This window comes from Amphiura filiformis, chromosome 6, assembly GCF_039555335.1.
Source record: "Amphiura filiformis chromosome 6, Afil_fr2py, whole genome shotgun sequence".
Lineage (NCBI taxonomy): Eukaryota > Metazoa > Echinodermata > Ophiuroidea > Amphilepidida > Amphiuridae > Amphiura > Amphiura filiformis.
The window spans coordinates 69,751,334-69,775,470 of NC_092633.1; the positions used below are offsets into that span (position 1 = coordinate 69,751,334).

Consider the following 24,137-nt stretch of genomic DNA (forward strand, 5'->3'; position numbering starts at 1 on the left):
CATAACTCAAACTTGAGCGGTAATCCGATACTACACCAATCTCTGTGATGAGATTTGTCACGTGTAATAGTCATCAATTTGGCGGTTGGATTTAGTTGAGGTATATTAAAGACACATTGGTTTAATCAATAACCTCAATCATATGCCACAGTTCAAAAATGATGTTGTGATTTAAATGGGAAAGTATCTGATCATTAAAAACAAACTGTGTTGTTTCAATACAATTTGGAAGCACTATGGGAATAAAAAAAAAGTCAAACGTGTAAACAAATGAAGAGGCGAGTGTATTGCATTTCAATTGATCTCGTTTGCTTGAGGGGAAATTTCATACGTTACGAACAAAATGGACATTCGTACGAGAGAATATTGTACTATGATTATCAAAATTATCAGTCTGCGTTATTCTGATCTATCCGAAACTATACCGCAATGGTAAGAATTGTCCTACGTTTGGCTGCAAATAACCTTTTTTTATCACTCGACTTGTCAAAAATCATTTGGAGTTGGCAAGAATAAAGAGTTGCAACATGGAGACGGGTAGAATAATGGATAACGTTTATGTATGGTTATATCGAGATTTGTATTCGCTGCGTGTATCTCTCTTAGCCGGATTTGAAATATATATGATACTAATTACAGTTATACTGCTACAGAATGAGCTCATAAGCGTGAACAGCCAAGGTATGTAACCATTTGTTAAACAAAACTCCTTTTCCATTTTGTTCACAGGTGTGTATATTTTCCGCCCAGAGAGGTAGAAATTGATACCATTTCATTTATGCAGATCAAAATATAATTTCTAAAATTGAATGTTCTAGTTAATGATTCTACATATTGAATCTACTATTTCAAACATGTTTCATGTATTGAAGAGATACTTAATATTAATTTTTATACAATTTCAAAAACTTTTGCATTAGACAATATTATTTGTTACATATTTCCTATTATTATTATTATTATTATTATTATTATTATTATTATTATTATTATTATTATTATTATTATTATTATTATTATTATTATTATTATTATTATTATTATTATTATTTAACATACATTAACGTTTGCACCGTATTTCATGTGGGGCATGAGAGCACATCAGACATATCAAATTGCATTCTGAATACGAGGAATGTCCTTCTGATATCAAATATTTTTTAATTTGCGATATGATAAAAATTTAAGGGCAAATTATAAATAATTGATGTATATATATTTTTTTTGATATTTAACATTCCTCGAAGTAAACTTTATAATCTAATGATACTATTCGTTCCCTTAAAGGTGGTTCGAGTTATTGGGGCGACTCCTACTGTACTTATGACAGGCGTATTTTACAACCTGGAGACATCTTAAAACTCGATCCGTGTACTAGTTGTCGTTGCGAGATCTCAGCTATACAGACATCCGTCATACAATGTGACATTCAAAGTTGTCCACCATGTTTTTGCCCCAATCCTGTTCTACTTGAGGACCAATGCTGTGAAGTGTGCCCTTACTGTAAGTATTATCCATACGGACAAATATATTTCCTGTCTTTGTTTAGGATACAGAGGGGTGAAAATAACGTGTACCTTAAAGCCATATTGTAACATTTGCTGAGGAGGATGCCCTCAATATTTGTCAAAATGTTTTGTTTGCCGAATTTTGGAAGTTGATGAATTTTGAAAATACATTTGTATGATTAGTTCTTAATTAATAAAGCAAGATACCGTAATCAAGTGCATTTTATTGTTGCTATTCCATGCAAAAGTCAAAACCATCATATTAAGTGGCACTTCCGATAGTTTTGCACTCAACAAAAATAGTGTTAAGTACGGCCATAAGTGCACAGCAAGATTAGGATATGCACATCTAATTTATCATGATCTTTATTTGAAACAAATATAATATTGGAATCAATTAACTGAACATTCAAATTACACTGTTCAATCTCGGTTAATTAACAACGTCATAACACAGAAAAATGCAGCTCCCATAAAACAATGCAATTGCATGTACGATGGTCTTGAACTCTGCATATACGAGCTACACCACCGCTATATTGTACTGCTTTTACAGTCTAACATAGGCCGATGAGGTCTATTTAATATATATCATTTCAATTTATTTCAAATTAATAAATCCCACAGATGTTCCGGTTTATGCACTATTTCCCGAAAACCTGCGTATTGTTCGAGGCTGGGAATATTTGACATATCACCTAGAATTGGACTTGTTGGTCGGTATCAATCAGGATGGGCAAAATGTTAAGGGTGATAGATTATGGCGTGTGGGCATGTGGGCAAGTGCTAATGAAGATGGATCAGGGATTAGAGTCGCAGAAGACCGTCAGGTAATTTTGCAGACTACAAAAGAATCAGATTGATTAGAATTACCATACGCAACAAGATTGCAAGAGTACTGATTATGTACTGAGTAATGTCAAAATAACAACATATGCATTGTAAACATGGTAAACATAGCAGAAGTGTAAAGAAATGTATCTTGAAAATTCCTGGTGGTTTTCTGTGACAAAATCAATTAGCGTGTAAGCAACTGTTCCGGTTTCAGAATAAGGTGATCAAAATAAGGCTAAAAGTTCACTGCTAACAGACAAAATACAAAAATTAACAATAAATCGGCAAATTACAGATCATTAAGCCTAAAAGTGAGGATCATGCGCAATACAAAAAAAAAAAAAAAAAAACATATGACAGTATTTTACAGTACGCAAAGGAATTAAGGCACCAGTTATTAAGGCACCAGAAAACCACCAGTAGTTTTCAAGATACATTTCTTTAAACTTCTGCTATGTTTACCATGTTTACAACGCATATTATGTTATTATTTTGACATCGCCCATAATATCCAAAACCTCATTTTTGTTGAGAATTAAAGAAACGGTGATCTAAAACCTAAAGAAGAAAAGAAATCAAAAGTTCCACTTTTGTGTTCTATAAATCAATGAAAGAGCGACACTAGTTGTCACGTGCTAATCAATGGAACTTTTAAGCACGGCGCTAGTTCTCTTGTTCGAGAACGCTTTGTGTACAAATCAATATGGAATGTAATGGGCCAAACTGCAACCTTTGAATTTGCATCTTCCTTGGGGTTTTGGATCGTCGTGTCTTTATTATTTTCTTGAACGATTTCAACGAATGAGATCTTAAATTCGAGCCAAAAGATGAAGCTATTTTTCGGTAAATCCCGTACCGTAAGCCTTTGCGAGTACACCTGAGAACTCGTCATTTGACGTCACGCCGACGTGCTATGCGCAGTAACGATGTTCGATAAACGATGTGCGCATCAGCGCAGATCGGCGTGACGTCAAATGACGAGTTCTCAGGTGTACTCGCAAAGGCTTATGGGATTTACCGAAAAGGTCAGTTGGCTGCTGGTTCCAATTATGTTGTCTTTGTTTGCGCACTGTATATTTTACCAGGTAGAGTTTGAAATATGTAAATAATAGGATGCGCTGATTTTATGTCTAATTTTGTAACTATTCCAGGTGCTAACTGAAGAACAGGAATCTGCTCGACTAGACAGGCCATTATATTTTGGCGCTTTCAATGATACCATAACGGATGTTCGATATGCCCTGGATGCCATCAGTAATGAGGAATGTTATAACGTATCTTACATTTGCGTGGAATTTTCCAAAGGAGATGACGCTCAGCAATATAGATCTAAAATACCGTTTATAGTTGTTGGTGTAGAATCGGTCAATAATGGAACAGAGGTTCCTTCGAATCTTATCAAATGCCTCCCGTATCCACTTTGTGAAGGTATTTTATTTTGATCATTTTGTTGAAATTAAAATTCGGATTATTCTGACCATCGGATTACATCATTCCCTGTTAGCAGTGACATTATTTAAAATATCTTGCATGTTATATGTATTAATTTTGTGTGATGTGATGGTCTATTTACACGGTCAGCTTAATCACCATACGGCATATTTTATTTTTGTGCGTCATTTGTCCAAATATGTCAAAAGAGACCTTTTCCAATTTTGAAGTTATTGTTGAATTCACTCCTTTCATATTTGAAAATATAAGAATCCGATTGAAGTTTAATTATTGTTAATTCTATGTTATCCACATCAAAACGGCGCAGTTATTGTACGGTTGAGTATTGAACATTCTATCTTACAATAGCTTATTTGGGTTGAATTTGTGTCAATACTGTTATAGTCGTAAATGTCTAAAGGCCAAAAACACCTTTTACCCAAATGCACAGCAAAACACACTGTTTTGTATAAGTTAACAAAATCTGAATCTTTCTTGAAAAGTAAAATTATAATTTACAATGATCTTGCATGTCAACATTAATACATAAAATCACATTGACATTGATGTGTTGTTTCAGAAACCAGACTTCAAAAAAAACAAAAACTTTAAAAAAACCCAGGATATTGTGATGAAATTGAGTCATGTGGGAATTCCCAAGATATTGATAATCAGATTGAATTATTTTGGAATCAACTCCATTGTATAAGCGGGGTATCCCATCTCTTATGAAATAACTTAACATGTAAACAAACATAAATTATCAATTAAATTATCTTGCTAGTGTATTTTTTATTCATTTCAGCCAGTGACGATTACGAAGGTATTTGGAGCACGACCATGAGGCCAACCACTTTAATCAAAATAGAAGGTAATTTATTTTGACTCTCTAGCCTGCTAATGCTTAAATTAGTTCGTTTCAAATATAAAAAACATGTAACATCAGCAAATAGAAAGCAACATTATACTTCTACGCTACTCAAATTTGGTACACTCACGGGAACGCTTTCAACGGGTCAACCGGCGTCTTCAGCGGATGTTATTGTTCTGAAGATTGTTGTTGCTAGTACTGGTACTGTAGTGATCGGAGGTGTCCTAGTACTACATCACTAGCAACAAGAATCTTCAGAGCAATAACATCCGCTGAAGACGCTGGTTGACCAACTCTTCCATCGAATTTATACTTGAGAGATGCAATGGTTTGGTTTAAGGACTTATCTTACATCGTATTATTTAATGTTAGTGAAATCCACCTACGCTCTGGATATTTGAAATCCAACACAGTTCTGGATATTTAAAGACTTAATCTATGTATTTACATTTTCCATGATATGATTTATAGAGAACCAAAACCTTATAATACACAGCAGTCACTGCTTAATGGCAAGACAGACATTCGGTCGGTCGGTGCATACCTCCGTCATGTCTGACAGCTAATAGAGGTTATCCACTTTACTCACGTGTGACTTCTCACAAAAGGCGCTGGTTCCCGCATAGTATTCCTCATTCAAACCACGACCTCAATGCACGACCTCGGAGTTACCTGTATGACTTTGGCGGGTTATTTTGAAACAGTCATTGTTGCACATGCAGGTATTTCTTTAAAAAATCCTAACAAACACGGTATAACACCTCTATAACTTGACTGCAATGGGTTCTCCAATAAGTCGCTTGTTCTTATCAATCCATCTGAATTTGGACGTTCGAGGTTTTCGTGAGCCCGTAATCTTTTCTTACATCAGGACACTACAGTAAGCCAAAAAATTAAGGTATCAGTTATGTTCGCCCTTTGTATATCCTAAACAAAGACAGATATGTCATAATTGGAACCAGCACAACTAATAAGGTCTTAAATCAGAGCTAAAGAATACATGTATTAGCTGTTTGTTTTAATTTTGACACATTTTTCTTTATTTAGGATATGCAGGCCAGGGGTGAACACAACTGGTACCTTCATTTTTGGCTTACTGTATACTACACTAATATTTTTCAAAAACCACGACGTATTATATTCGTCAGTATTCGTTATTGATCTGTTTACAGGTGCCTGTTATCCTCCCAAAGTGCCAGCCAATGGATACGTGGATCCCAATGATTATTATTATAACTATGGCCAACGAGTATCAATACATTGTCTGGATGGATTTCAACTTGTTGGATATAACTACATTGTTTGTATTGATACCGGTGATTGGTTTGGGAAAATGCCAAAATGTGTTCCCAAAATTGGTTAGTGAAACTCTCCCATGCATAAAATTCGAATATAAACTGATGTATTTTACTACTTGAATTTCTTAACCGGCTGTGTCAAAAAATAAACTGCGTTCACAGAAAAAAATGGTTTTGACGTAACAGAAATATAATGCAATTTATAGAAACGTTCTTTTAACTTCGCGGAACTTGTTTTGCCTTTTCATCAGATTTAGTTGATTTCATTGGCAAGAAATTTAAGAAGACGACGCACCCGTTGAAATAAAAGCTAATATAATCGCTTGTAATGCAAGTTTTGCTTTAGATATCAGGATTTCAGTGAGTGGACATCTCAAGCAAAGCCGGATTTACCTTAGGGCCAGATGGGCCCGAGCCCTGGTTAGCAAACAAAAAATTGCCCTGAACATTTTCCTTTTTAGCCCGAAGAACAGCATGTTTGGGGCGAAAATAGGGTAAAATTGCAAATTATGTCCTACTAAAATTGCAACGTCCTACAAACATTGCAAATGTCCTACTAAATTCGGAACAAAATATGCTCGTCTCCCTCTATATTTTAATGCTTCCAACACCCAGGGGCGTACTCGGGGGGAGCCAGTAGACTAGAAAAAATCTCAATAATTCAGGTTTCGTAAAGCATTTGTTAGTAAAAGTTGATCACCTAGGTATCTTTACTAATTTGGACCTGCTGCTCACCGCTTGTTTTTGATTCAGCAGGTCCAAGTTAGTACCTTAGATACCTAGGTGATCAACTTTTATTCAAAAATGCTCCAACAATTTGATACAAGCACATATTTGAGATTTTCCTGTAGACTACGGGGGCAAATAGTCCGACGTGTAGGACCTTTTTTTCTTATTTACCAGACAATATTCACCTCAGACTATGACCACTATCTCATATCTATGGCGCAAGAAAGACGAATCGCGAAAGTCCAGTGACCGCGCAGTTACCAACTATCACTGCTCAGGCTCTGATTGCTCAAGAAAGATTGACCGCGAAAGTCCAGTGACCGAGCCGCCGAGGACCTGTTTTTTTCTCAGTTACCAACTATCACTGCTCAGGCTCTGATTGCTCAAGAAAGATTGATCGCGAAAGTCCAGTGACCGCGCCGCCCGAAACTTTTTTTTCGGGCGGCGAAAAAGGTCCTACACGTCGGCGGCGTGGACTTTCGCGGTCAATCTTTCTTGAGCAATCAGAGCCTGAGCAGTGATAGTTGGTAACTGAGAAAAAAACCAGGTCCTCGGCGGCGCGGTCACTGGACTTTCGCGGTCAATCTTTCTTGAGCAATCAGAGCCTGAGCAGTGATAGTTGGTAACTGAGAAAAAAACCAGGTCCTATTCGTCGGACTAGGGGCAAACCGCAAACTGCCCGCAGAAAATTTTCAGGGATAAAATAAGGACGGCAAAGAGTAAAGTGCAAGTGTCCTTAAAATGACTACAAATGGGACAAAAATGACTCGCACTTAGATATTGGCTGCGATACTTACTGCCTCCGCCACTGTCAATCTTATACGTAAACCAAAACATAGCCAAAACTTTTTCTCTTTTGATGGTGTCATCAGGCCCTGAATTCTCAGTTAAAAAATAATATTGTGTTTTGCTTTTTCATGAACCACGTCAACAGTCACACAGGAAACGCCTACATTGCCATCTTCAACCAACATAACCAATGCGCATTCAACACTGCCTACTGAAGGTAACAGAAAAATGTCAAGATAGATTTAGTTGAAGAATCATAGGCGTAGATCCCGGGAGATGTGGATGGGGGGATTAATCCCCCAGTATTTTGATAGGGGGATGATCCATACAATAAATCCCCAATGTTGACACCTGTATGTGGGTTTCTGACCAAACTAACCTTATATTGGCAACTTTAGCTTAAAAAGTGTTCATTTTTGCGAATTTATTCCTAAGCCACTTTTGCACCATATTTCACCAGTTTAGCTTCGCGCGCATTTGTACCATATACTGATTCTCTCGCCACAAGGTGATGGAATCAGTATACTTCAAGAAATTCTTTCCAACCCCATCTACGCCACTGTGAAGAATTACATTTTGAATACTTCTAGCTAATCTAGCCGCATATATCTTATTCTCACGTGTAGCTTTCACAGGGAGGGACTATTTTACTGGAAAGACACTACACGTTGGCTTGTTGGTTACTTTTGCCTTTTATGCCACAGCAGGCAGTGTATGTGCACTGGGGGCTTGAGGGGTGTTTCCCCCTCCAGCTTCTGATTTTATCCTTGTGGTACACCACAATTTATATTCTAAAATTTAAGCTTTAAAATTAACGTACCGGTACTTATTATCATTTACAATTTTACCAAATGTTCGCGTTATATCATCGTAAAGACCGACAGATTGTTGTTTCTACGATAAAAAATTGTCACTATGTATTTCTGAAATGACTTATCCTTCACTTTTAAGCAATAAACAATTGTAACTTTTTTACACTTTCGCTGGGATCACTGAATGGGACTTTAAGATGACAAAATCTGAATTTTGATGATTTTTTATTCATTTGATATATTGTTGATTGCCTCGCCTAAACGTTAAACAGAGTATAGTTGAGAAGCTGTGAAACATAAATTTGTTTTCGTGTTTCAGCAACACGTAATGAAACTACGTACCCTACAAGAAATTCAAGTGATACGGCAGCTGCTGAAGGTAAAAAATAGTGCAAGAACTAATCGTATTTGTGTTCATTGTTCATTCTATGTTCTAAAGGATAATGTAGTCATACTAGGGGCGCGAGCCCCTTCAATCGAAAATTGTACAAAATCCCATTACCGGTGATAAAGCCACTGGTCCGTCAATGTGTTCTAGGAAGCTCCGTCATAACTTTTTTGTCGAAAACAAAATTATCATTAGCAGAATGGTTCTTTCTTGATTTATTTCACTACAGCTACTTCGGTAAAGATACATAGGTTGCACGCGGTAAAAGGAAAGACTGTTAACTACATACGGGTCGATTTACAAGTTCCAGTGCGTGCACGTGCAAACCACGAAAGTGGACCGCTGAGAGTTAAAACTTGGGCTAGCAATAACCCCACCGGCCTCGGAAACAGAATAGGCTATTCAGAACAGGTGAGGAATTTTTTCTTCTCATTATTGCAGTTACACATATATAATTCCATATTTCATTTCATTCTTCTATTATTCGGACTTTAAAGTGAGCAAATTTTGAACTAAAAGTGCAGTCATTGAACAATTCTGGACTTGCCAACGATTTTCAGTTACGTTGCGACCCGGTAGGGTCTTCATCAGATTACGCAGAGTATTTTAACCAACTGTGATGCGATCAAGCAAAATCAGTCGGAACTCGGAAATATTGATTTTGAGATATAGGCATACAAAGGAAAGTATCGTTCTTTCATAACAAGTGGAAAAAATAACCTGGGTTGTCGATCACGTATACGCTTCTATTTGTAGACATCTCCACCATTTAGATGCAATGACACAATTGAAATGCCCTGCAATTTGGATGCAAACGCAGTAATGGAGAATGAGATTGAGTAATGGTAATGTTTCCTTTCCCTTCATTAAGCAAATGTAACACATTGCATTTCACAGATATTAAGGCCTGAGGAAGACATGACTATGCCGAATCTCAGCAAACCACTTGATTTGTCAACGACTGATTTGGTGATTCCTGGTTTTAATCTTACATTGGATGCTTCGAATACTACCTGTGATGACATCAAGTATCTCTGTGCTTCATTAGCATCGCATTACTTATCTGCATCAAATGTTACCAACTTTGTAAATGATACAAATGCATTGCAATCGGATCTTATTGGATGTCAACCGATTTCAGTATGTGAAGGTGAGTCTACTCAGGTCAATGTTCGTTTTGCATTAGTTTAGGATGTATGTAATTTATGAAACCACGGGCTGCGGGTAGACGAGGTATTGTTGGTCGAAGCAACCTAAAAATCGATTTTCATTATCTAAATCAATATATTATTGAAAATTAGCACCTTGATGTTTTGCAAAAGTTCATTCTACAAATCGTATACTTTGCAAACTTGCTTAATTTATTGTTGTTAATGAGTTATTTACGTTTTACAAAAGTGTTGTTGTTTCAGCCCTCTCTACAACGTAACTCAAGAACCGCAGCACCTATTTAAGTATATCTGTGATATTTTGATTCATCTAAACGCTCGCTATGAATTGAGCAATGCAGTTTTTGCCAAAGCTCACCACCATTCGTAAGATGCTGTGAACTACCAAATCACAACAGTTTAAAATAATTAATAACCTTAAAACATTTAAAATGACTTATCATTATTTTTTTAAAGACAACGGTAATGCAGGATATTTTCCAATGTGTTTACAGATCCTGATGTGCGTGGTTGTGTAATCCATGGTGGAGATTTGGTGCTTCCCGGGGATGTGGTTGATTTCAACGAGTGCACAGTATGTCTTTGTAAGAATGAATCAACTATTTCCTGTGATGTAAGCCCCTGGCCCTGTCCAACCACATTTTGCGAAATGCCAGTAAAATTTGAAGACGAATGCTGCGGAATATGTCCCAACAGTAAGTGAATGTTTACAAGCTTTAATTACCGATTAAGAACATTAATAGAACACTGTATGTCGTATGTCGTATGTTTGCTGTAAATGACCCAAAATGCATATATTCTGAAACACTTACAGCAGATATTCCAACATGGTTGCCGTTAATGTTACTACCGTTCCGATTGGGTATTTGCAAAGGATCTATTATTAGCACTACTGTATAATGCCACTGTTTTGTATTCATGTTCATAGATGTTAATGTCTATAAAGTCGACATACTTGGTGTAAATTCGGTCGAAGAAGGATCTGTAAACAATATTAATGTTACTCTTCAAGTTGGGCTCTACGATGAAGTTTTAAGTGTACAAGGAACAGGACTTTGGAAACTCTCTATATGGGCAGCTAGTGTTGAGAATTGTACCGGAAGAAGAATAGGTTTTACCGATCAGGTAAGGTTATGCTTATCTTAATGATAAATACATGGTTCCCTTAATGTACCGAAACTCATTTTAACGCATGTTAATTACTATATAGCTAGGAATTCCACATTCTTCATGCATGCACAATACTATAGCATTCACATTCATAGCTATAGTATTGGTACCAAACAGAACAACATGGGTCAGTAAGACCAGGCTTATCATGCTTATTAAAGTGACATTGAGATATTCATGAAGCTTTTATGTAACCTCCAAGCCATATATTTTTCTCTAGATTCACAACACAAAATATCATTCATCTGTCTCTGTCTTGTGTTTTCTTGTCCACCTATTGTTCTGTAAACTGTTTTAAAGGTTTTCTATTGGGCTAATTTCCTTGCTTCCAGACTGTTCTTTATTTAATTGCTATTCGTGTTAATAATACTATTGTGCTTTATTGTATACAATAGGTATTAAGTGAGAAGCAGGCGTCAAAAAACCTCACACGACATAAGTTTGATGGCAACATGTTTGCCATTCACGACGTCAAATTCGCTCTGGATACCTTTAAAGCATCTTGCGAAGAGTTAAGATACCTATGTGCGTCATTCAATATGGGGGAAGACCCAAAACCACAGGAGCCTGGGTCCAGAGCTATCCCATTCAATGTGAATGGTGTAGAAGGTGCCAATGACTCCACTCCGAATCCATCACGACTGGTTGGCCGTGAATCATTCACTACATGTATAGGTATTGTATTGACGGTGATGGTAACGATGAAGATGAAGAAAATGATAAAACTGATGATAATGATGAACGATGACGATGATAACTATGAAGATGAAAATGATGATGATAATGATGATGATGATGATGGATGATGATGATGATGATGATGATGATGATGATGATGATGATGATGATGATGATGATGATGATGATTATAAATTAGACTGCCATTGAGCTCTCATCCTTTTACTTACTTTTTGAGAAGGCATAAACACCAGTTTAATAAACAACCAAAAATTGATGTATAGCCTATTGTATTTCAGAGACGTCATACACAACAATGGCGCCAACTACCATGACCAAAAGAGGTAAATGTAAAATAACGTTGGAACATAATTATCTTCATATAAGTGAATTTGTATTAATGAACATTACAATCAGAGTGAGAGAAGATACAACATCATGACACCCAAAATTTTAACCAAGGAACACCAATATGGAATCAGCTGCTATATCCTTCATTAATATATTCTCGTTCACTTATTGGTGACTATTATTAAGCATTTTGCGAAGGAGTCAAAAACCCTATTGATGAGGGAAAGAGGTACTATTGGGAGCGCGTCGCAGCTCCTAGTGATGCAACTCGCTCGCCAGTAACGATCCAGGGGTATTAATGTGCAGCGAGTCAAACGTGTCTTGCAAAGCAGACGAGTATCGTAGAACTGCAGCAGCCAGCATTCCATGCACTTATGAATGCAAAGCAACGATCTTCATCCGTGGCGCTATCTTTTTTAAAAGACAGCTCATGTTGTTAGTGCTACTAAAAGTAGAAGTAAGTGGGCATGATAGATGTTAATTCTTGTGGATGTCCAGATGTCCAAATGTATGTATACCGAGCAAATATACAGAACCTTTGATTAGATGCGAGTTACGCCGAGGGTGCGATGTTTGATTTCTTTGATTTACTCTGCACGTTGCACTTCACAAAACAAAACAAAATCACAAAATAATTTAACAATTCTGAAGTTATAATTGTGATTTTTTTAAACGATTTTTGAACACAATTTTGGTGCACAGCTGAGAATCATTTACGTAAGATTTTGGAGACAAAATATGATAATTTTGTGGATATGTATTGTTGTAATGAAAATTCGTTTTGCATAATTGAATATTGATTATATAATAGTGCCGCAAGCGATGATACAAAATATTATTATTTTCTGAAATTAACTTGGTAGTTCTATGTGGAATTTTTGAATAAATTCAATTAAATTGTAAAAATCTAGAGCGTCTTCACAAACCATTGGTACTTTGCAAGCCAGTGCACGGTGATTGTGTATGTATAGAAGTCCATATTGTCGTACTTTCTATATGCAGAAACAAACATTATCAACACTATAACTAGCATTTTAATACATAATGGTTTTAATGCAGGTAAAATCTCAAAATATGGTACGTTTTGTGTCTTTGCTTGTCATAATAGTGTTAATTCTATACCCGGTATGTTGGAGTTGTGTATATAGCTTCAGATTTCAAGATCGCTACTTACGAATCAGGTGGGTTACAGGTCTAGCGCATTGGTAGTGACATTAGTTTGATAGCCATAGTGGCAAGGTGTGGCATGGGTTCGTGGCGCTCCTCTGCCAAACTAGTTTCCTTTTCAGAAAATTTCATTTGAGAGAAATGGGACTAGACTTATTTATGTATGGCGTAGGGTGGTATAGTCCCTGATTTAATCAGCTAAAACAAACCAAACAATGTGTACGTTCTTTTACTATATAGGGTGCTTTTCACCGTATTGGAAATCACACATCTTTATATTAACACCGCATAAGAGGATATATCCGTACTTCAAAGAAGTGGAGCTACGATGTGGACGTGATCATGAACTTCGAGTAGGAGATGATATAGTGCAGTCTTATTTACTGCGTTGTGCTGAGAATGGTTCATTGATAGGAGCAATGGGAGGGATAAGTCGTGTTAGGTGTTGGTATAAAGGTGAATGATTCAAAATGTGTTTACATCAATATTTTAATTTTGTTATCAAGTAAATGTTTTCAACTTGAAAACCTGAAAAATAATGGCCGAGAGGTTTAGATACGCTTTTAAATCAATTGTGACTGGACGCGGCGAATCAGCCGTAAAGTCGGCCCGGTCAATTTTGTTTTATTTCGTGTTTAGAAAATATATACCATAAGCTTTAAAATGGTATATCATTTGACTTCAAACGATATCCAAAAGCGGGGTTATGATTTGTTGAACTCTGTTCCTTCGACAAAATTGTATTTTTATCGGTTCTACATGTGTCTCTTTTCTACATTTCTGGTAATAAATATCCAACAGTCATAATTGGCGGTCATTTCAAATCATCCCCAAGTCAACGAGGTTCAGAAATACGCTTTCAGAAATATGTTTTGTTATCTACCACTTGAACAGGATTTAGCCAAAGCAAACAAAGACAAGAACTATTCTATAGAAATAGGTAGAAGCTTTATCCTCTTCAGCAGTAGTATTATTGACTGATTTAAACAGCGTTTGATAAGATACTTGTCGCAACGAATTGATACACCTATGAATACGACCTTCACATACATTTTACACTTTAACTCAGAATACAATTTGCCGAGTTTACGGCTGATTCGCCGCATCCACTGACATTTATCAAACATTTCATTCCCAATTTCAAACATGTTAAAATTAAACTGATCGTTGGAATTTAAAAAATCACTTAGTTTTCATTATCAAGCCGTTTTCCACATGGGATTGTCTACATTTCCAATTGTTTACCCTCTCCCCTTGCCCCCACTGGTTGCAAAGTGTAGGTATATGGTACTTATTTTGAATTTCCATATTTTAATATTCCAGCTGCTCCAACAACCGACAAACCAGCTCAAGGTAAGAATCTTCTACATTTTTTTAAAATCATTTTATGGACAATAGTATTTATATCACTAAATAAATTCATCAGGTTTGTTGATAAACATTATAAAAGATTTCATTGGAACAAAACCAAAATTGAACTCACTATTGACGGTTTCGCCTATAATGGTCGGTAGCCATCATCAGAATGATGGTTGTAGATCCTTACTTCCGGTTGGACGTATCCCGGCTGACTGACACTTCTTTTTCCAAACAACCTTGAATCAAGGTTGCATACCAGGTGTTTGGAAGGAGGGATCTCACTGACATCAATATGCTGCAAAATTCAGGAGCACATCATCCATAGTAGAATCATGGCCCAGCTAAATACACACAAGATCTTGTCAGATTAACAACATGGTTTTCTCAAGCACCGCTCCTGTGAGACTCAGCTCATACTTACTCTGAACGACCTTGCAAAGGGATTGAACTCCAAACAGCAGATTGACGTAGTACTACTCGACTTTTCGAAGGCTTTTGATTGAGTTCCTCACCAACGCCTACTTCTGAAACTGCATTTCTACTGTATCCGTGGCCAAGTATTACACTAGATCAGAGACTTTCTCACTGGCTGCACCCAGCGTGTCCTAGTTGAGGGTCAATCTTCAACCACTTCAAGTGTTACCTCTGGCGTACTACAGGGCTCAGTCCTGGGCCCTCTGCTGTTTTTGGTCTTTATAAATGACCTCCCTTCGATGGCTTCATCTACTACCAGAATGTTTGCAGATGATTGCCTTATATATTGCACCATTCATGATACTTCTGATGCTGCAGTCTTGCAAGCAGACTTGGACAACTTACAGCAGTGGGGGCAGGACTGGCCAACGGATTTCAACCAAAGTAAATGTGAAATCATCACCATCTCCAACAAGAAAAACTGCATCTCATTTCCCTAAAAAAAAAAAGCCCCCCTCTAAGAATATTTGGTATAATTCAAAAACGGCTAGATCAATTCTCTTGTTTTAAAGTTTGGGACATAGGCTGATTAGTTATGCATCAAGTGAACGGAGTTTTGTTGTTATCTTTTATCAACTTCACTAAGAAATACAGCCATTTATAAATTTTTCGGCCAAAAAAAAAGTTGCACTTCTCTACATAGGCTTTTTATGCATGACTTTTGATTTCAGACCTCTTTCACGTGAAGAAAATTAATCAAAAAGGAATGTTTCTATATTTTTTTGTTTTTTATTAAAATAACTGAATGTTCATGAATTACTTTTTACACATTTAAAACATGTTTTATGGTTCAGTGAGTAATCATATAGCCATTTATGACATTTTATTCATCAACAAAAGTTGCAATATTCTAAATTGGCTTTGGCTAAGTTTTTCATTCTAATTAAATTGATTAGGATGGAACAACTGTACCTTCAATGATAAATCTTGTGTTCATTGATTAATTTAACCAATGGAGCAACAGATTCCTGGTTAGATATTTTATTCTGGATCCTTATACACTTGTTTCATTGGTCATTCCTTGAATGGTTCAAAAACATTTATATGGGTGGCCGTTATCAAGACTCAACGTGTTACAAGCGGACAAGTGAGGGACAACACCACCTTAAAGGACTTTGCAGCAAATCCTGCAGCATGCGGTGAACCAGCTTGACCAACAGCAGAGAAGAACGATGCTTGGAAGCCATCTCACATGAAGGAAGGCCTATTCATTATTGAAAGACATTAATAAGCTGCAGCATTCATTTTAATTTATTCACTTCACTGAACCATAACAACTGTTTTTGAATGTGTGACACATACAGCCTGTCTAAAAAAAAATTGTGCAAGTGAAAAGCGCCCTCTCTGGCAATTAGAAAATACCGTTGTGACATAATGCTTACATCAACGTCAAGGGCGTAGTCTTAGCTCTGAAATGCCGTTTGTTCTGTTCAGTTTGCTTGTTTTAATCTCGAGATATGCTTAGTTAAAGACGAAAGGGTAAAATCACAATTGTGCCACTTTTACTAGGGAAGAGGGCTTTACATGTAACAGTGATAGCATCAAGTTTATCAAGAGTCCCTTCGTGAAATCAAAAGAATGCATCAATAACACTATGCAAAATATTTTTGACTGTTTTTACTGTTTTATCATGATGCAGGAATGATGAGTCTCTTTTTCCACTTAAAAGAGATTAAAAGATAAATAAATATTTCACATTCTGCTGTAAAAATTAAATACATGTGCATGTCAATGATTTTATCATGATTTTATCATGGTAAATGCTGTTCTTTAGTCACTTAAGACATGTTAAAAGACAAACAAATATTGCGCACTTATACATGTTATAGGTTAATGAACGCGTATTACTTGTTGTGAGAGATATTAGACAAAATAATGCACGCGTGCTGATGTTGATGCGTTTAATGCATGCGCCCCGAAAGGAGGAGTGCAATAGATGCATCAACATCAGCTATCATTGATTTACATGTACAGCTCTCTTCCCTAGTGAAAGTGGCACAATTGTGGTTTTACCCTTTCGTTGTTAATTAAACATATCTCGAAATTGGAACAAGCAAATTGAACAGAACAAACGGCATTTGAGAGCTAAGACTGCGCCCGTGACGTTGATGTAGGCATTATGTCACAACGGTATTCTCTAATTGCCATAGAGGGCGCTTTTCACTTGCACAATTTTTTTTGAGACAGGCTGTAAATCAGGATAAGCTTTAATTTTAATTTAATTAAATTATGCTTTTTTTTGACTAAATTACTCACTTAAGGGATCTAAAATGAGCGTTTATTGCGTTTCGACAGTATTTTTTTGTGGCACATGAGAGCACCTCAGACCTATCGAATTGTATTCTGAATACGAAGCATGTCTTTCTGATATCAAATAATTTTCATTTTTTGAAAATCACAATATAGTACAAATTTTATGACAAATTATAAAAATTTGATATTTTTCGAATTTTTGATATATAACAGTCCTCGAAGTAAATTATATAAATCTAATGATATATTCTTAAAGTGTATGTTGCAGGGAGGAAAAGCCGACGGTCAATTGAAAATTTTGACCTTTCATATTGAAGCTATGGATTTTTTTCCCCAAAAGACCTAATTTTTTTTGGTGTTTTGGGAAACAAAATCCATATCTTCCATACGAAAGGTCAAAATTTTCAATTGATCGTCGGCTTTTCAACCCACCTACATACACTTTAGGTATAAATCATCAGATTTATAAAGTTTACTTCAAGTACTGTTAAATATCAAAAATATCAATTTTTAATGATTTGCCATAAAATGTGTATTAAATTGCGAAATTCAAAAATTCAAAATTATTTGATATCAGAATGACATTCTTCGTATTCAGAATGCAATTCGATATGTCTGATGTGCTCTAATGTCCCAAAATAAATACTGTCCAAACGTTCATACCCCAGCCCTTAAAGGGAAACAAATATCAAACACAAATTGAAGCCTATGTAGAAAGCCTATGTAGAAAAATGCAACTTTTTTGGCCTAAAATTTCATAATGGCAGCATTCTGCAATGAAGATGATAAAAATCAGCAACAAAATCCGCTCACTTGATGCATAACTAATCAGTCTAAGTTTCAAGCAGTCAAGTTAGCTCAATCGATAAGGCGTTCGACTATGGTGCGAAAGGTTGCGGGTTCGAACCCTGGTGGTGCCTAGTACGCTCTCGTGGAAAAATTGCGTTAGCTTGAAATTCCCCTGGACAAGGAACTTACTGCTAGTTTGTCTCGTTGTAACCCGTACGAAACTCGGGGAGCTGATCCTGGTTGTGATGGTTATTTGTTTTTCAAACTTTGAAACAAGAGAATTGATCAAGCCGTTTTTGGATTATACTAAAATGTCTGGGGGGCCTTACTTTTTTGGAACCGTTTATCAGTCACAATGAAACTCTCAGAAAAACAGACTGTGCCAAATACCTTGGTGTAAACATTACCAGCAACCTGTCTTGGAGCACCCCATGTAGATAAAATATTCAAGAAAGCCAACAGCACTCAACCATTTCTCCAGCGAAACATCAGAAGCTGCCCACTAAAGATCAAAGCAAGATGCTATACTACACTTGTCAGGCCATTGTTTGAATTCTCCTCAGCTACATGGACTCCTTACCATAAACCCGACATCAATAAGCTTGAATCAGTTCAGAGGCGTGCAGCCCGTTTCGTAATATTAAAGGGACTATCACCGCACGAGCAGTGTATCCAATATGCGCGGTCAGCTTAAAGCCTTAATGTACGATCTTTTTAAATTTTTAGATTTTTCTTTTTTTCTTCTAAAATGATAATATGCAATCATTATGAAAGTTCCCAATACATTTGGACGCGAAAAACATTGGCAATTTGCAAAGAAACAACATCATAAACTTCTCCTCTATCACTCGAAACATCTCGCACTATTTGGATTAGGACAGCGAGTGCGGCCTCAGAGTTAGTCTCCTACGCGGTCCAGTTTGGTTACGCACCCGCCACATGTGGAGGGAGCGTAACCAAGCTAGTTTTGTACGAGACTACGGTTTGCGATCGTGGCCGACATAAAGTCATAATCTAAAAAATTATGCCTTTATGTCGGACCAACAGAAAATCGTCCCGTTTTACTACAAATAGGTCGAATTTGAGTTTGGTCATAAGTTAGAACATGTGTAAGTATTACAAATATGCCAAAAAAATCGGTTTTGAAAAAAATAAAGGTAAATTCTGAAAAAAGATCGTACATTATGACTTTAACTGGCCAACTCTCTAACAACGCAGAGACACGTCTAAGCTCCTGATGGCTCCTGATGTTGTACAGAGCTATTATGGTCTTTTTGTTGACAAACCATGGCCACCATGCCACCTTGTGCTGCTGTAATCACGTATCCCTCGTGAACTCTCGAGCCTCCATCTTGGTGTACCCACAAGCATCCTTCCCCAGTACCATCCGGATGTGGAAGACATGGAATGCTCTTCCAGCTTCCTTGGTCACCGCTCATTTCTGTGAGGCATTCAGAGGAGGCCTGCGGCCAACATCATCCCTTGAGCATCATTGGAGATTTTAGCCGCACTGTCACTGTACAGCACCTTCGTATATTTCCTGCACCTTTTGTGTTTTCTGCACCGCACTTGCTCCATGGATGTGATACCACAAAGAAGAAGTGAAAAAGAAGTGTTTGTTTCTGTACTATTGTTTTTTCTTGTTGTTGTTTGTTCGTTTTGTTTGCCATGATGGTTTCCGATTTTTTATATTTTTAAGCTTTCATACTATTGACTCCCCATCACATAATACCTGATACTGACACAATACTATTACAAGCTCACATAACAATACTTGAAGAATCAATATTGCGTTCTTTTACAGTATGTTCGAAACCTACCTTATACAACGAAAGTACAATAATACCCGATAAAGAAATGTATTCCTTAGATGAACGAGCGCAAATTAATTGTACTGATGGACTGTCATTAGTTGGAAATCACAGCATAATTTGTGGAAGCAATGGGACGTGGTTAGGGAAAATACCTCTGTGTAGTTATGAAGGTAGGTAAGCAAATCAGACCTATTCGAAACAAGGGTCCTTTGTTATATTAAAAAAGAGCAATGTTTCCAGGCTCAAAATTGTATTGTAAAAGGAATTGGTGGATTACACCTACGTCATATTTCATGTTATTGAATTATAGATAACATATAATTTATCATATAGTTAAACATTATTTTTTTTAAATATTAAACTACGAAAGTTCTTCTACAATATCGACAATGTCATCTATACAACTGTAGGACTTCTTTATGGAAAAGAGAGGTCCTTTGAACTTCCGATCCGATTATTTTAAGAAAAAAACTATAATCGTACTAAACGTCAACTATTGTAGATAAATAAGCACGAGTTCGTCTCTCCCTTGTAGTGCCGTAGCCAGGGGGACGGCAAAGTGTAAAGTGTCATTAAAATGACCCAAAATGGGACGAACACATGCCTTTAATATCCCACACTAAGGTAAATTATAGATAAATAAGCACGAGTTCTTCTCCCCCTTGTAGTGCCGTAGCCAGGGGGAGCCGGGGCGAACTCCCCACAGACATTTTCAGGGATGAAAGTGTGGACGGCAAAGAGTAAAAGTGTCATTAAAATGACTAAAAATGGGACGGAAATTTGGCTTTAATTCCGTACACTAAGGTTGGCTAGCCGCAAGTTGTGACCCTTTGTTGTCATATTAGCCTTATGGCCCTGCATCGAGCATTTTTAATCTGACATAAAGAAAAAATAGATGAGTGGTTAAAATTAAATCATTTTAATGAATCATTAAATAATCATTAGTACCATACTAATTCAATTTTCAGGTTGTCTAACTCCTGTTGTTTCAAATGACAGTGCTGTAGTGCCAGATAAAGAGTGGTACACATTTGGTGAGAATGCGACGGTACTCTGTTTGGATGAACTACATCTCGTTGGAAATAATATTTTGATTTGCAGAAGCAATGGATCATGGATCGGAGAGCTTCCACACTGTATCCCAAATGGTATAACTTTCAGCAGTTGCATTATCAAGTCCATTTTGTTCATATTTTGCCAATTATGTTTTCCTACCGTTTCATCTTCAAATGTTGTGGCTCATGATAAATCCAATTTGAGTAAAAATATAGTTGAAAACCGATAACGAATAATAATGCAGTGCACAAATGATTTAGGTTACCAATTATGTCATGTTCACCCCCTGTATATCCTAAACACAGAGTGATATGTCATAATTGGAACCAGCAGCCAATAGCTACATCTTTCAGCTCGAATTAAGACCTCATTCGTTGAAATTGTTCAAAAAAATAAAGACACGACGATACAAAACCACAAGGAAGATGCAAATTAAAAAGTAGTTACAGTTTACTCCACTGCATATGCCCTATGATTTGTACACAAAGCATTCTCGAAAAAGAAAACTAGCGCCGTGCTTTCCATTGATTAACGCGTTAAAACTAGCGTCCTGATTTCATATATGTGACCCGTTACAGCAAAAGGTACCTTAAGTCGGGAGCTACATATGCCTTATTTTGCTAGTAACAAATGCATTCTAAACCAATCATTAATCCTATTGTTGTAGAGGATAATAAGCTTGTACCTGTCTATAGAACTGTTTGTTATACAGCTCTAGTCTTTATTTGATATGGCTAATCCCTGTTCAAGTGGCATGAGTGGTGGGTTACAAAAGCATTGTATTGTATTTGTATAGGTATGTAATAGCCACCCACTAACAATGAGAGGACATTCCTGAACCTCGTTGACTTGTAGATGATTTGAAATGACCGCCACTTCAGATTGTCATTATTGTTTGATATTTTCTGCCAACATTGGGGAAAAAGAGACACTTGTAGCAGCCGACATAAGGTACCTTTCGCTGTAACGGGTCACATATTAGAACACAAAAGCGCAGATTTGGTTCAGCGTTTCTTCTTTAGGTTTTAGATCACCGTTTCTTAAATCTTAACCAATTTCAGCAAATGAGGTCTTTTAAGACCTCATTTGAAATTTAAAAATAATGGTGACATATTTCGATTATTTTGCGCACTGTATTATAGGCCAAGTATGTAGAGTGAAACTCCAAACAAATTCAACCAACCAGAAGATGAATAAAAAGAAAAGTAAAGAAGAAGAGGGAGAAATAGGGAGAAATAGTTATGTTGAAGAGGACGGTTTAAGAAATAGCATGTAGCAAAAAAGTAGAAATATGAGAAGGTGACGAAGGAGAAGAAGAAACATCGATGGTGAAAGAAACCACCAAGAATAAAAGCTACAACCTCTGCAGTGATCAAACCCCGTTTCCAGTTACACTATAATTTTCTTTAATTTACCAGGGTGCTCACGGCCAAGTGTAGGAAATGAAAGTGTCATTATACCCGGCAAAGAATGGTATTCGTTCGGACAGGTGATAAAGGTACAAATAAATTGTACAAATGACATGCAATTACATGGTGACGAGAGCTTGGTTTGTACTGACAATCGGACCTGGTTTGGGGATATACCATACTGCCTGCCACGACGTAAGTCAATTTTGTGATTAGTATAGTTCTCAGATAAACGGCGGCTATTCGGTATGTTCTTTTATGCTGGATCTGTTGCTGCCGATAATGATAACGATGAGGATAACATAATCATGGTGATCTTATTGACGGTGATATATACTATATGATTCATTCGTAATTGCATGCTGTATTAAAATTATTGGTACCCATCAAGTGATATTTAGGGAGTGTTCATTAATACTTTGGTAGGGGGCTGGTCTACCTCAAATTTTTCACTCGAAAACTTTTTTGACCCCCCCTCGATGGACCGCTAAACTTTTTGACCCCCTCTTTTGACAGACAAAACTTTTTGACCCCCCCCCCCATTATCGTATAACAAACATACTTAGTGTTGTTTCCAGTGGTGTGGTATCTGGGTCACATATCATTGAGGGAGGCAAATGTTTGAAACATTCCCGGTGGGACAATTGATGAAATACAAGCACAAGGAAATGTTCATTTTATACTTAATTTAGATTTGTCCCAAATCAGGGTGTTTATCTGATTTTACAGGGATAAATGAAATAGAGGATTTATTTGGAGGTTCATAGGTGCATAATTTGGATCCGTGGCTATTATGATAGTCCTTTACAAATGCGCGTGAACCGCCCAAAAATTTGGCCATATTGAAGCTTGAATTGTCAAATATTGTTAAAATTAGAACAAATTTATGCAAAAAGCTAAAATGGTCAAATATGAGAAAGAGATTAATTTGGTCACGCAAATGTACACAGGTATCAGGTTTTTTTTAGCCTACTTTGAAGAGATATAAAATTTTATGATAAAAAGTGCCAGTGTTTCTTAGACCAACCCAGATGTTGCATGTTGCTGATCATCTTTAATGTTATATTAATTAATAGATATGTGTACACTAAGTGCCATCATTTTTTCAAACAAAAGCACTGAAAACGAAAACTTGCCCATTTTAAAAGTGATATAGAGTGTCTCAATGCGCGCGAAAATTTTGGGATTTTGAAGAGGAAAACTTTTTAGGCCCCCCTTTCCTACCACCTAAAACTTTTGGTCCCCCCCTCTTCTAAGGTCCAAAACTTTTTGGCCCCCTCCTTTTACCAGCCCCCCCCACCAAAGTATTTCTGAACACTCCCTTATTGTAAAGCCTGCCTCTCTCAAATACCACATCGGATACTAACTTATTATACACTTAACCTACAAACTATTTGTATCTTATGTTGAATTTTGAATCAGCCATTGATGTGTACCAATAATTTTGATATTAAGATATTTCAGTTCACATGCATAACGATAATGTAAATCGAGGGCTTAGAGCCAGAAGCAGCTATGTCCATTAATGAAGACCTGAGCGCAAGCAGACCTTAAGTCCACATGTATACACTAAAGTTGCGTATAGTTTCGTATAGTTAGGTAATGTTTTATATATGTTCAGGGGCCAAAACAAATCTTTCACAACCTTTCATGATGTTTTCACCCTGGAACATGTATTAAACATTATAAAACCCTAAGAAACTATACGTAACTCTAGTGTATACATGTTGAGGGGCCAAGTGGACTTACGGTCTTCTTGCGCGCAGGTCTTCATTTGTTTTTCATTTA

General features: G+C 36.7%; 1 protein-coding gene across 2 annotated transcripts in view; it reads left to right on the plus strand.

The window, feature by feature from the left end:
- The first annotated feature begins 290 nt into the window (after window positions 1-290).
- The window catches only part of LOC140155941 (uncharacterized), a 34,993-nt gene continuing 11,146 nt past the window's right edge, over window positions 291-24,137 (plus strand). Inside the window, exons 1-19 of one of the 2 annotated variants that reach the window (XM_072178972.1) lie at window positions 291-681; window positions 1,288-1,503; window positions 2,136-2,338; window positions 3,494-3,770; window positions 4,579-4,644; window positions 5,817-6,002; window positions 7,606-7,677; window positions 8,592-8,651; window positions 8,890-9,071; window positions 9,558-9,810; window positions 10,324-10,524; window positions 10,758-10,954; window positions 11,395-11,674; window positions 11,977-12,021; window positions 13,436-13,651; window positions 14,519-14,548; window positions 19,875-20,054; window positions 20,853-21,032; window positions 22,359-22,544. In XM_072178972.1, the coding sequence (XP_072035073.1) occupies window positions 528-681; window positions 1,288-1,503; window positions 2,136-2,338; window positions 3,494-3,770; window positions 4,579-4,644; window positions 5,817-6,002; window positions 7,606-7,677; window positions 8,592-8,651; window positions 8,890-9,071; window positions 9,558-9,810; window positions 10,324-10,524; window positions 10,758-10,954; window positions 11,395-11,674; window positions 11,977-12,021; window positions 13,436-13,651; window positions 14,519-14,548; window positions 19,875-20,054; window positions 20,853-21,032; window positions 22,359-22,544 (3,184 nt within the window). In that variant the 5' untranslated portion in view covers window positions 291-527. The remainder of the gene's footprint in view (window positions 682-1,287; window positions 1,504-2,135; window positions 2,339-3,493; window positions 3,771-4,578; window positions 4,645-5,816; window positions 6,003-7,605; window positions 7,678-8,591; window positions 8,652-8,889; window positions 9,072-9,557; window positions 9,811-10,323; window positions 10,525-10,757; window positions 10,955-11,394; window positions 11,675-11,976; window positions 12,022-13,435; window positions 13,652-14,518; window positions 14,549-19,874; window positions 20,055-20,852; window positions 21,033-22,358; window positions 22,545-24,137) is intronic. The other variant, XM_072178973.1, reaches the window with a different exon arrangement.